This window comes from Crocodylus siamensis, chromosome 4 (assembly GCF_052110815.1).
Source record: "Crocodylus siamensis isolate JL-2025a chromosome 4, ASM5211081v1, whole genome shotgun sequence".
NCBI lineage: Eukaryota > Metazoa > Chordata > Crocodylia > Crocodylidae > Crocodylus > Crocodylus siamensis.
The window spans coordinates 7,326,166-7,339,483 of NC_143398.1; the positions used below are offsets into that span (position 1 = coordinate 7,326,166).

At 52.1% G+C, this 13,318-nt stretch overlaps 1 protein-coding gene across 5 annotated transcripts in view; it reads left to right on the forward strand.

The window, feature by feature from the left end:
* PODXL (podocalyxin like) overlaps window positions 1–13,318 on the forward strand; it is a 76,132-nt gene that overhangs the window by 33,998 nt on the left and 28,816 nt on the right. For all 5 annotated transcript variants that reach the window (XM_090041551.1, XM_090041552.1, XM_090041553.1 and 2 more), the window contains exons 2-4: window positions 5,578–6,288; window positions 7,598–7,815; window positions 11,580–11,663. In XM_090041551.1, coding sequence (XP_089897677.1) covers window positions 5,578–6,288; window positions 7,598–7,815; window positions 11,580–11,663 — 1,013 coding nt within the window. The remainder of the gene's footprint in view (window positions 1–5,577; window positions 6,289–7,597; window positions 7,816–11,579; window positions 11,664–13,318) is intronic.

The following is a 13,318-nucleotide window of genomic DNA, read 5'->3' on the forward strand; positions in this document are numbered from 1 at the left end:
CTCCTGCTTGTTCCCCATACTACGAGCATTAGTGTAGAGGCATTTAACGCCTCCTGAAGGTGCATGCACCGCCACCCTAATCCTAGGGCTATCCCAGCCCCTGTCTCTTACCTGGGTATTTCTTGTGCTCGTTGCCTGTCTTGGCCAGGCTGTTCATGTGGGTGGCTCTTTGTTCGGTGCTCCGTGGCTCCCTCCGTCCTCAAGTTCCCCTTCCCCTTCCCCCGACGTATCTGTATACTCAAGTAGGCAATATGTGTATATACAACTAGGGTGCCACTTCCCTGTGGGATGCCTTAAGCACTGGGAGGTTTTTGCAGACATGATTCACAAGATAAACCCAGAGATTTCAAATGGAAATCCATAGTCGTGGCCTTTATGAGGTAGCAGAAAAGCTGCTGTTATTTTTTTCTGTAGTCAAAAAAAAGAGTGAAAACTAAGAGCTGGCATTTTCCAGGTGGTGCCTTGAATCTAAAAAGGTTGCTACCCACTGGCCCAGGAGATGCAAAACTCCCCTGCCTTTTGTTATGGCACGCACTCAAGCTGGGGCATGGAGAGCTGCTGGGATATGGATGCAGTTTTCTATAACCTGATGGCTGGGGTCCTTACCCTGGGATTAGGGGAAGTAGGGTCAAGGCTCTGTTTCAGCAAGAGGGTAGCCAGGTCTCCGATGGTAAGGACACCCACCTTGAAAGACCAGGATCAATGCCCTGGCTGGAGTTGATCAGAGCAGCTTGTTGGCTATGCCAGGATGATGGTGGTTCCCTTCCAGTGTGAAACAGGAGAGTGCATGGGAGAAATCATTTTTTCTTACCCCTCTTTTCTTCTACAGGCCCTGCTGCTGTATTTCTAATCATTGGTGCAGTTATCTGCACGAGGACCTGGAGCACCCACGTGCTCAGACACCCACCCAGGGTCACAGAGGAAGTCTGTGGCAAGGCAGAGAATTGAACTCAGCTCTCTGAAGTCCTAGCTTAGGGCCCTAATCACTGGACCATCCTGCCCCTCTCCTAGGGTTTCCTAGGCTCATCGCTCTGCCCAGCAGAAACACTACTTAAAGGAGATTGGGGAAGCTAGGAATACTTCTTCCAGGGGAGACATCACCTGGAGAATGGTTAAGAGGAAGGCAGGCCTCTGGTTTATGGTGGAAAATCTAGTTCTTGGAAGAGCCCGGCTAGCTTAGGGAATTGGTGTTGCCATACAGAGCCCCATCTGTTTGCCACCCAGCTGCAAGCTGGCAAAGTTGCGGCGATCTCTGCGTGGTTGGTGATGAGGAGCTAGCAATTACCCAGCACTGTCCGCATTCAGACAGCCTTGCATTGGGTCACCCAGCATCCCAAGAGAAAGGGGTATTTTACCCCCAGGAAACGCAGGGGGAAGTCGGGACACCGTGAATGTACATGTGTTGTCCAAAGCTACCCAGGCCCTGCCTCCATGTCCCAAACAAGCTGATAGTTTCAAGCCCATGGCTGAAAGCCAGTCCCTTGCTCCGGTCTGAGTGAGGCCACAAAGAGCAGCTCATACCTGTTGGGCATGCTAACAGCATTTAGTGGCCTTGATGTGCTGGCACAGATATTGTGCAAGAGGCAGTCTCTGCCCTGAGCAGCTTATTGTCTAAATCAATGAGGCTGTCCATGGCAGGATTTTTCTCCCGATTTCACAGGCAGGGAACTGAGGCACTGAGGCTGATGCACTCAAAGGTACGTAAGCACCTAACAACCTTTATGATGATAAGCAGGCTGGCGCAGAAAGACAGTAGCAGAGCTGGGAATGGCAGCCCTGTGAGTCCCATCTCAGTCCCCTCTATTTGATGCCTTGTGGGGGTTCATTGGGAAGGAAGGGCACTGCTCCCATGCTTGCTCATCTCCGGTGGTGCCTTTTTGATCCACGGCATACAGCTGCCTGTTGCAACGCTGTGATGGGAAAGAGACACCCTAAATCTGTCACTGCATGGAGTGCCCACTGAATGCCCCAGACGCCAAAAGCCTCTGTCCGGCTGTTGGGCTGAACCGGGGCGATAAGAGCAAAGTACTTTCGGGTCTGAAGAATGCCTGGCGTTCATCTCTCCTGCTGTGCAGCTGTCAGCGCTTATCTAGTCAGGCCTGCTGGACATCAGCCTTGGATTGAATGCGCCCTCCTCCTTGCTCCTGCTTAATAGGGGAGGAGAGGACACAGTGTACTTTATTTCTTTCATTTCTCGGTATTGCTCGCACGCCAGCCCTCAACAGCTCTAGCTTCAACAGTCTTTATAAATGAATCCTCCTCCCCGTGGCCGGTAAGGAAGCCCGCTCTCCCCCCCTGCTGAAAGCAAGCTTTGCATTCAATCTGAATCCCAGTATGCGGGCTTCCTTTGTAGGCCTGTCCTGCGAGACCAAGGAAGCATCTTTAATATTTCCCAGTGCGGCGCTGTGAGGGCTCAGGGCAGCTTTCATTCTGGCCCGGTTTTGAATGAGATGCAAATTCAGCCCTCGGATAATTGGCCCGATGAACTGCTGTTGGCAGAGTGCCTCGAGGGGGCTCGCTGAGAGTTGCCAACTCGTACTGTTTGGCGAACATTGCACGCTTTGATTTCGCGTTGGCTTGGAGCAGAAGGTGCAAGGGGGTTTCATTCATTCGGTAGCTTTCTGTAACCAATGGGACTTGCAGTAACAGGTTGGCTAATGCCAGTTAGCACAGATTTTTTCTATGATACGGCCACCTTCTCTTCTGCAGGGTTAATGGCATTGCTTATAATTTGCATTCAGACCCTGCCATTTGGCCTATGGAGGGATTTGTGTGATGATGGTTGCCAATGGCATCCGGTCAGGAGGGGTGCACGGCTGATGGGGATGCTATCTTTCTATAGGGGACATATAAAGCTGATGGGGATGCTCTCTTTCTATAGAGGACATACACAGGTGAGGAGGATGCTTTCTTTCTATAGAGGACATAAACCCGAGGTCCTGGCCACATGCAGTCAGTGGTTGTCAGCAAGAGGTGTGTTGCTCCGACCAGATGCCTGTGTGAGCACTTCCATCCTGCTGATTTAGCGCTCTCCTCCCCAGCTGCACCTGCAGATGACAGATGCTTTCATTTTCATTTATGAGCAGTCATATTGCTGCCATGTTCCACCCCAGGGATGGCTGCATTTCAGTTTTCCCTTTGATGAGCTCAACCCATTGGCCTTTTACGAAGAGGGAAAGACTGCAGAGGGGAAATAGCAAGTTCTCAAGGTTTGCAAAGCCCTGGTGGCGTGTGGCCTCCGCCCCCACTAGCCACATTGCCTGACCCCAGCTCCGTTCCCCATCCCGCTGTGGGAGAAGCAGAGGCTTTCAGCCAGCATCAAGGAGCAAGGGGCACTCTGCCTGCCGGTCATAAAAGGGGTGTCACTCGCCATTTCCGAAGTTATTCTCTTGTGTTTCCTTTCCCCGCTATTAATAGACGTTGAGCCAATCTGAGCGGTTCCAGTGAAGTGGTCAAGGGGGGAGGGGGACGGGGACGATTTCCAGAGAGAGAAAAGCGGGAGGGTCTCAGACAGAGAATGAGCCCAAGGGCAGAAGCTGCAAGGAGGCAGCAGCGGCTTCAGATGGGCTTGGGGAGGAAGGGAGGATCGTTCTTTGCTTTTGTGCTCGGCTTCTTTTTCCGCGCGCTGCGCGGCCTTTCCAAACACATCCTGCAGCAAGCCCACCCTGCGCCTCTTCCCAATCCAACCATCGGTGTGCCTAAGAGTTAAAAACCCTGCCCCAGCTGTGCCAGGGATTAGCAACAAAGCCTGAGCCTCCTGATAGAGGCCTGCCCCCCAGGTCTGCTTGGGTAACTTGAACAAACCAATTGGCATGCCGTGATCCCTTCCATTGCCCTGCATTTTGGATGGCTGTTCAATGCCGTAGCCTTTCCTACCCAAATGAACAATAGGCCAGGTGCAGGGCAAGGGAGAGCTAGCCCTAGCTGTTGGTGGGAAATGAACCAAGCATTTCTGGCACCAACATCACGAGTCCTGCTCACGCGAGCTAAATGGATGATGCCAATAGGTAAGAGTAAGCACGGAGCTTTTACCCTGGCTGAGGTCTCCTCCTAAGGAGAAACAGTCACCTAAGCATGCAACAGGCTTATTCAGCACATGCTCTTCCACTGGGCACTTCTTCCTCTTGGCTCTCCAGCCCCAGCCTGCCATGGATGTGCGCGCACAGAGGTTTTCTCAGAGTCCCTTGCAGCAGACATCATGACTTTGGTTGCAGGCACTGTTATTCCGACTCCATGATCCCACCACTGAGACACTGTCTCCCACTAAAAAAAACTACCCCAGGGTCAGAGGGCTGGTGTGCTGCTTTCCAATCTTCCCTGCATGATGGGAAAAAAAGTGATAGTGCAAGAGATGAAAGTCCAGAGGTGAGCACCTGAGATGCCCTAAAGCTGCCAGGCCAGAAAGGTGGGAGCTGAGAATTTTCTGCCTTTCCAGATTTTACTCTTTTTTTGCAATGAAAGAAATGGTTTTACAAAATTCTTGTTGGTCTAATAAGAGAAATCACCTCTACCATGAGCCCTGACTGTGTTCGGGGAGTGTCATCCTAGTGGAAATCCTGGGTGAAGTGACTTCCTCAAATTTTGGTGAAGTACGTTTCTCCAGTGAGACGATGCCAGTCATTTCACATGGTGCTCCTGCAGAATTTTTTTTCCCCCCCTCTCTTTGCTTGCGCGAAGCCCCTGCATCCTTGGGGAGAAGGTGTTCACTGCCAGGGTAAGGGACCGTTGAATGATTCCTTCATTCCCTTTTATAGGTAAAACGCGTTCTTGTCACTATAAAAAGAAGTAAAACCAATGGACAAACCGACCTTTATTGCCATCTAGGCCGTGAAGGAGGGCTGGGTAACACTTGAGCGCAATGTGTGCGCGCAGGCTGTCTCTTAGTCTAATGCTGATACAACCTTGCTTGCTCAGTGATATGCAGCCTGCCAGGCTTAGGAGCCACAAGAGCAGTCCCTATTTACCAGGGAGCTGCAACATCCATGCCACACGGCAAAAACCATTCTGGTTCCCAAGCAAAAAACCTATAGTGCATTAGCTAGCTTTTGAACAGTCTGTCTGCCTTGCGTGCCCTCACCTTGGCTTGTGGCCTCTTATTCTGTATATCGCCAAGTGGGCAATGGCATGAGATCACTGTATGACTGTAAGATTAAAATGACCCTTTTTGGAGAGACTGATTTAGGGTGAGGCTGCAAAGGCAGTCGACTGTCCAGCTGCGGGCAGACAGGCTGACTTTACAGTGCCTTCTCCAGACCTCTGCCTCCTGCGTCCCTCGCCCCCAGACACCTTGCTGTGCTTTTATGGCTTCTGCACTCCCTTTCTACACCTCTTCGTTAGCCTTCCCGTCACCCAGCACTTGTCCTTGGAGCAATTTATGCCCACCCCATGCATCAGGTTTGTCCCTGTAGAAAGTTCCCAGCAATGAAGAAGGGCTGGGCACCCACCTGTTATCATTTTATCATGTTATCTCTGCCTTGGGTATTGGGTCTGTGATGAAAAATAAGGGGAATGGAGCTGTTTGCAGTAGAAAAACTTTCATCTGATTAAATCACCATCTCAAGCTAATTTCTGTTCTAGGAGATGCATTGAACACGACCACAGTTAAGATCACCAGCACCACTTCTGGTGTGGGAAGCTCCTTCTCTATCCCAGAAAGCTCTTCTGCCAGAAAAAACTCCTCTGTTGTCCTGGAAAGTTCCTCCAGTGCCACCAAAAGCTCCTCCGTTGGCCCAGAAAGATCCACCCCTAGCCTGAAAAGTACCTCTGTTGCCCCAAACACCTCCCTCTCGAGCTCAGAACGCATCCCCTCTGGCTCAAAAAGCACCTCCCCTACTTCCTTGGGTACCACCCATGACACAAAAAAGTCCTCCCTTTCCCCAGGCAGTTCCACCACACACACAACAACAATCCCCTCCACTACCAAGAAAAGCCCCTCCCCTGTCCTGGGAAGTACCACCCATGGTGCAGGAAGCTCCTCTCCTACTGTGGAGGGGCCCTCCCGCAGCATGACGAGCTCCCCCCCGGACCTGAAAACGACAAATGTTAGTATGGGAAGTGCCCCCCCTGACAGGGCGAGCTCTTCTCGTGTCACAGAAATCCCCCCACCTAGCAACACCTCCTCTGATGGGAAAGTCATATCAAGCCCTGTTGTGGACGTAGCCCCCACATCAGCTCCTATGACATCGAAGCCCACCGTGCCTGGGACAACTCTGACAGCTGGCATCCATCTGGAAAAGGACCCTGCGGCGCGTCCAACTCTGAATACCACACTTTTGGAAATCACTTCAGGTACAAGCAAGGTTGTGTCTTCTTCTTTGGGGGCCGGTTGGTCTTTCAGGGTGCTTATTCCAACTAGAGCCTGAGCACTATTAGGCTTTCTTAGATCCAAACTCCTAATGGGCAGTGACCAGACCCGGGACCCCTCTAGTGCCAGCATTATCGTAGCCCCTTGCATTAAAAAGAGCCCCTTCCTGAGGTCCAGGTTCAAGCTTTCCTTTAGCTGTTACTTTTGGGTGCGGGCCCTGCCACAAGCTGCATGCCTGATTCTGAGATTATTCACGGGTCAAGGGACAGCCCACGGGCTCAAACTGAGCCCAGGTTGGCTGTGGCGAAATGTTGCTGCCCCCCCAGCACCTTAGGGTTGCCAACTCAGCCTGAAGCTATTCCAGGAGATTTTTTTTTTGCCAACACGACATAATGTCATGAATTGCACTGTTCAACCTGTTCACGCTATCGATCCCCCAGGTTGCTTTCAATAGGGAGATCGACTTTGATTCTGGGAGACTCCTGGTCAATCTGGGAGGGTTGGCAACCCTACAGCACCTGGGTGAGGTGAGCTCAGTCCAGTTTCCAGTGCATAACTTCCCATATCACAAAAGCTACCCTTGAATTATTAGCAGGGCAGAGCAGACCCAGAGAGGCCTTCATAGGGGCTGGCCATGCTGTCTTCCTATGTGAACCTCATGTCTGGTTTCAGAGGCTTTGGAAGGGGCATGCTCAGCTCAGATACGGCCCCAGGTTGGAGTTGGCAAAGCCTGGGAAACTTTTCCATGGAAGTATTGGGCTCCCAATCCAATGCAAACACAAGCTTTGGAAGAGGCCAAAAGCAAATGGTGGAGCAGGACACGACTTTTTAACATGTTTTTCCCCCTTCCACCAAGGGGGAATTAGTAGCAACATGGGGCAGGGGATCTGTTTGTATGTCAGGACACCTACTTCCCCTTGCACAAAGGCCTTTGAGACACCAGGGACCTGGTTGCTGTCCCTCCCAGTGAGGCTCCAACCACCACAGCGCTCCCAGCTTTTCCCACTGGGCTGTGAATGCATCTGGGTATGAAAAAGGACACTTCTCCAGGCCCCAGACTGCCAGGCTTTCACCAGGACATATAACAACCTGCAGCAAGCTTCTAGCCAGTAAGGTTGATATTTGAAAACTAAACCAGCCAAAATGAAGGAGATTTCTAGACAGAAATCTTCAACCTGCAGCTAGGGCTTTAGCTCAGCGCCAGTCTTCTCTTCACATTGCCTCTCCTCCAGTTGTGTTTTGCAGACCTCTGTCTAACTACCCCATGCCTTGTTTGTTCATTCATGAATGCAGGTGGCAGTAAAGAGCTTAAAAAGGCTGAGACAACCAGAGGAACGTCAGCAACCACAGTTGGCAGATCTGGGGGAGACAAAAAGGATGCGACCGTGAAGAAGTCTGATTCTCCCTTACCGCCAACCATCTCAGTCTTTGGGGCTGCCACATCTACTCCGGCTAACACCGAGCGTGTGTCTGAGCCCATGTCTACGTTCAAGCCCCATGACTCCCAGCAGGTAATGGGCCCTAGGAGTCTCTTAACCGTGCCCAGAGGAGGTAGGAGAGGAGGCTCATGCTTCTTTGGGAGTCTGAAGCAAGTCTTGGGCAATGACCATCTAACTCTGGATTGTATCTGGCGTGGAGGCCTTGGGTCTCTTGACATACTACTTCCAGGGGCAGGACATCGACAGTGCCCTCATCCCCCTGCAAGGTGTAGGGCATTTTTGACATTGCAAGCAGTGCAGTTGGGGGTGAGGGTTCCTGAAGTGAAGAGCAGGTTCAAGAAACAGGTCCAAGGAGCAGGTCCAAGGCAGGAGCAGGTCCAAGGCAGAGATGGAACTGGGACTAGCTTCCCAGATTAAGGACAATAAGAAGTCCTTTTTTAAATACATAGGGGGTAAAAAGAAGGTCCCGGGTAATGTGGGGCCCTTGCAGGACGTGTTGGGAAATTTGGTCGTCACACCAGACGGCAAGGCTAACATGTTTAACGATTTCTTTGCCTCCGTCTTCCTAAGAAGGGACCAGAACAGCCACCTCCCTGCTGGGCCCCCCTCAGGCCCCGGGGGAGGCACACCTGGGCCACGGGTTAGTGAGGATTTAGTTAGGGAGCTTCTGGAGAGGTTGGACGTATTTAAGTCAGCCGGCCCGGATGATCTCCACCCTAGAGTTCTAAAGGAACTGGCCGAGGTCATTGCAAGTCCCCTGGCACAGCTTTACGAGCACTCGTGGTGCTCTGGTGAGGTACCGGAGGACTGGAAGAGGGCCAACATGGTTCCCATCTTCAAAAAAGGGAGGAAGGAGGACCCGGGAAACTATAGGCCGGTTAGTCTTACCTCGATCCTAGGCAAGCTGTTTGAGAAAATTATGCTGGCACACATCCAGGAGGGGCCAGCAGGGGACCGCATGCTTAGGGGCAACCAATACGGGTTCATCAGTGGCAGGTCCTGTCAGACCAACCTGGTGGCCTTTTACAATCAGATCACCAGATCATTAGACGCAGGGGTAGCAGTGGATATAATCTTCCTGGACTTCCGGAAGGCTTTTGACACTGTCTCTCACCCCGTTCTCATTAAGAAACTGGGGGGCTATGGTGTAGACACCGACACAGTCAGATGTGTCGCCAACTGGCTGGAGGGCCGCACCCAGAGGGTGGTAGTGGATGGGTCCTTCTTAACCTGGAAGGATGTGGGCAGTGGGGTCCCGCAGGGCTCGGTCCTTGGGCCTGCACTGTTCAACATCTTCATCAGCGATTTGGACGAGGGGGTAAAAAGCACCTGTTCATATTTGCTGATGACACTAAGATGTGGGGAGACGTGGGCACACTGGAAGGATGCAACAGGCTACAATCAGACCTAGACAGGTTACAAGGGTGGGCGGACAAGAATAGGATGGGTTTCAGCACAGATAAGTGCAAGGTGATGCACCTCGGGAGGAACAACCGGCACCATACCTGCAGGTTAGGGAACTCTCCTCTTGTCAGCATGGAGGCGGAAAAGGATCTTGGGGTCATCATTGACTCCAAGATGAACATGGGCCGGCAGTGTGGGGATGTGGTCAGGAAGGCCAACTGCACCTTGTCATGCATCCACAGATGCATCTCGAGCAGGTCCAAGGAGGTGATCCTCCCCCTCTATGCGGCACTGGTCAGGTCGCAGCTGGAGTACTGCGTCCAGTTCTGCGTGCCGCACTTCAAGAGGGATGTCGACAGCATGAAGAGGGTCCAGAGGAGGCCACTCGCATGATCAGGGGACAGCAGGGCAGGCCCTGTGAGGAGAGGCTATGGGACCTGAACCTGTTCAGCCTCCAAAAGACAAGGCTGAGGGGGGATCTCGTGGCCTGTTACAAACTAGTCAGGGGGGATCAGCAGGCGTTGGGGGTCCCTGTTCCCCCGAACACTACCAGGAGTGACCAGAAATAACGGTTATAAGCTTGCAGAGGGTAGGTTTAGGTTAGATATCAGGAGGTGTTACTTCACTGTCAGGGCGACTAGGGTCTGGAACCAACTTCCAAGAGAAGTGGTGCAGGCTCCTACCCTGGGGGTTTTTAAGAGGAGGTTAGATGCACATCTTGCTGGGGTCGTTTGACCCCAGTACTCTTTCCTGCCATGGCAGGGGGTCAGACTAGGTGATCTGCTCAGGTCCCTTCCAACCCTAGAAACTATGAAACTATGAAACACTTGACTGGGGTGACTTAGTTAGGGAAGAAGGGTCTGGAGCAGGGGTTTGTACTAGATGACCTCCCTGGGGTCCTGCCAGCCCTGCTTTTCCATGAGGCTATGACTTTTTCATTCTTCAGGCTGTATGTTCATGTTGCTGTCTGACGGCCAGGCAACAAGAGAAGACACAAGCTCTGCCATAGGTGGAGGTCTTCCTGGGAAAACCTCTAACAAGGCATGAGCCTGCAGCCCAGGATCGGGTAAAGTCCCCAGATGAGGGGGGAGAGGGAGTTGCAATCCGGCTGCCGTTCAGGGAAGAATTTTATTTGGGATGGAAGAGAAAATATAATGGAGGAAGAAATTTGCTGGAGATAAGATAGGTGGTTGGGCCTGCAGGAGTTGTGCATGGTCTTTTTGTTTGCTCTGCAGGGGAGCTACACCATGCATTAGAGCAGGGGTGTCAAATGAATGGTCTGCAGGCCAGGTCTGGCCTGAGGAGCCACTCTGCGCAGCCCTCCCATTTACTGGAGGCGATGGGAAGTTGGGGATGTGGCCAGGGGGAAGTGGCTTGCCACAAAATCCAGGCCTAGGTAGACCTGGCAGTTGGCAGCAGGAAGGTAAGCAAGAGCTGCTGATACAACCCCAATTGCCCTCCAGGCACTTCACCCATTGCTGCTGCCATGGCCCCAGTTCCTTGGCCGATAGTCCCACCACCATCCCATGCTGGAGCTGCCGTTGCTACTGCACATCCCATGGCCCATGCCGGAGTAGAGCTCCCACCATGGCAGAGGGGCATGCACTGGTGGCTTCAGCTTTGGCATGGGGCACACGTGAGAGCAGGAGTTGCGCAATTCCGGAGTTGCCGCTGCGTGTCTGAGGGTGAATCTGGCCCACAAGGAGCCCCGCTGTCCGGATCTGGCCTGGGGTGCAAAGTGAATTCGCGCCCCCGTATTAGATGATGGGGCTTGGGTGTGTGTAGCAAGGTGGGAAGCATGGCAATAGGGGTGGGAGAGGTTTCAGAGAGTTGCTTTCAGCACAGGTGGGTCTGGATCCCAGCCAACTTGCATACAACTACCTAACCTCACATGTCATCATGCTGTCCGCCTCCTCCCCTTAATGCCAAAACTCATTTTGGCATGTGCACTAACAGATACGCACCAGACAGTGGTTTCCCAAATAGGGTTATCCAGATAGATGAGCCCAACAGACCTGACACGCCTCATTTCACTCTTGCCTCTCATATCTGCTGTCTGCTGATTTTTATATTCGTTGTTTCACAGAATTTATGACCGTAAAAGGGGTCATTGGTTAGACCTCGTCCAACTGCTGGTATAGTACAGGCCACAAAATGGACTGGGATGCTTCAGACAGGGTTCTTTGGGTAGATGTGATCTCCTTTATTAGGCCAACTAAAAAGTTGGAAAAAACTGCTTAGTTGAGTTGGTCTAATAAAAGAGATCACATCTGCCCGAAAAACCCTGCCTGCCAATGTCCGTAGGCCAACACAGCTACAACCACCCACCCTTGGGACACTCCGGGCCTTCGTGCCTGACCTGCCAGTTCTACCAGAGACCAGGTCTCCATTGCATCGAAATGACTGATTTGGGGTGGATTGTGTCTTTTCAGATCGCTTGCAAGGAGCAGATACCGTTGTTCGAAACAGAAAAGAAAACACCAAAGCTTGTAACCTTGAAAGCGACGGGAATCTGTGTGAGTAGCACCTTTTCCTGTGTCTTAAAAAACTCATTCGAACTAGACCCATCTGCCTGGAAGCTTTGGAGATCGGACATGATCTGGCAGAGTCTTAGCCTGGAAAAAAAGATGTCCTTGTTCTCTTCTTGCTTATGCTGGAGTGAATCAGAAGCAAGTCCATTGAAGTTGATAGTATTACATGCTGTAAAGCCAGAGTAAGTGAAAGGAAAACCCAGCCCAAGTAGTTTATACTAGGAGTCCTCAACTATTTCGGAGTATGAGCTGCACCCAAGTCAAGTTAATAGGAAGGGCACCCTCCTCCTTGTTCATATTCATGTAACATCTCTGTGGCAGTTTCTGATATGGAGACTTGTTTAATACATAGATAACTGCCTTTAATGTCTTGCACTGAGACAAAAGAGTCAATTTTGTATGAATTTGCCACCTCCCCGCTCCTTACTTTTTCATACTTGTGATTGTTTAGGATGCCAAGTGGCTTTTGGATGGGCAAGGCCCCTGGCTTCTAGTTCTTGGGGTTTTCAAGACAGTAGGGGGACATCTGTACTGCTTGGGTGTACCCTGTTCCTGTGTCCTTTGCCAACCCCAGGAATGAGGGACCCAAACCGTTTGGGGAATGCTGCCCGCTCTCTCCCTGGCACATTTGAGGGCACTCATGGGGGCACCCCAGGGTGACTTCCCTGCCTCATTTCCAGTTTGGGGGTGGATGAATGGGGGCGGGTAGCCAGGGTGCATGCCGGGGATGCAGGGCAGGCGTACCCTAGAAGTGCCAAGTCTGGCAGGGTCAGTTTGGCGGCTCTTACTTGTGCTGCTTCTGGGGACGGAGAGACATTCCTGACCGTGGGTTGCCCCAGCTGCAGTGCGGGCTCATGCTGGCTGAAAGGGAGCGTAGCGAGAGCCAGGCAGGCAGGAGGAGACAGACCACTGGAGCATGCACGCTTCTCTTCTTCAGCCTAGGAGCTGCATGCACCTCCCTCCCTCTGTGTCTCAACCTATTGATCCACCTCCCTGCTGGGGTCTGGCTGGCCCGAGAGGGAAGATGCGCCCAGCTTGGGGACCACAGCCAGTCTGAACTCACCCATGGGGATGGAGGTTGGGGAGGCCGCTGCAGAAACCTCCCCCCCTTTCCGAGTAATAGACTTTCATAGATTAAATCAAGTTTAATCAAGTAAACAAACGCGCCTGCAAATGCTAGGAACTTGGCGAGCGGAAGCTGTGCTCGTTTCTGCGACGCGGGGCCTCTGAGTCACTTCTGGCCCCAGAGTACAATGGCTCCCTGGCTGTGCTCGGGCAGCAGCCCCTGCAAAGTGCTCTCGGGGCTTTGCACCCCTGTGCTGGACTCGCAGCGGGCTGCGCCACAGGGAAGGTGACTCACGGCCACCACCTCCTGGTCAACGTCTCCCCTGCTCTTAGGGTAAAATCATGGTAAAAGCTCCTTAAATAGATACTGCCAGACTAAAATCCACATCTGCAGCCGTATCTGTGTCATTAGTAATCGCTTGGATTACTTAGGAGGCTTCAAAAAAATATTGGGCATTCATATGGATCAAGCAGATAGCCAGGTTATGATATAGGATTGTCAGAACGCCAGCACGTGTCTGAAAGGGATAAACTCTTCTGCTGGGAGGAGAAAGCCGGTCTGTCTGGGAGGGAGG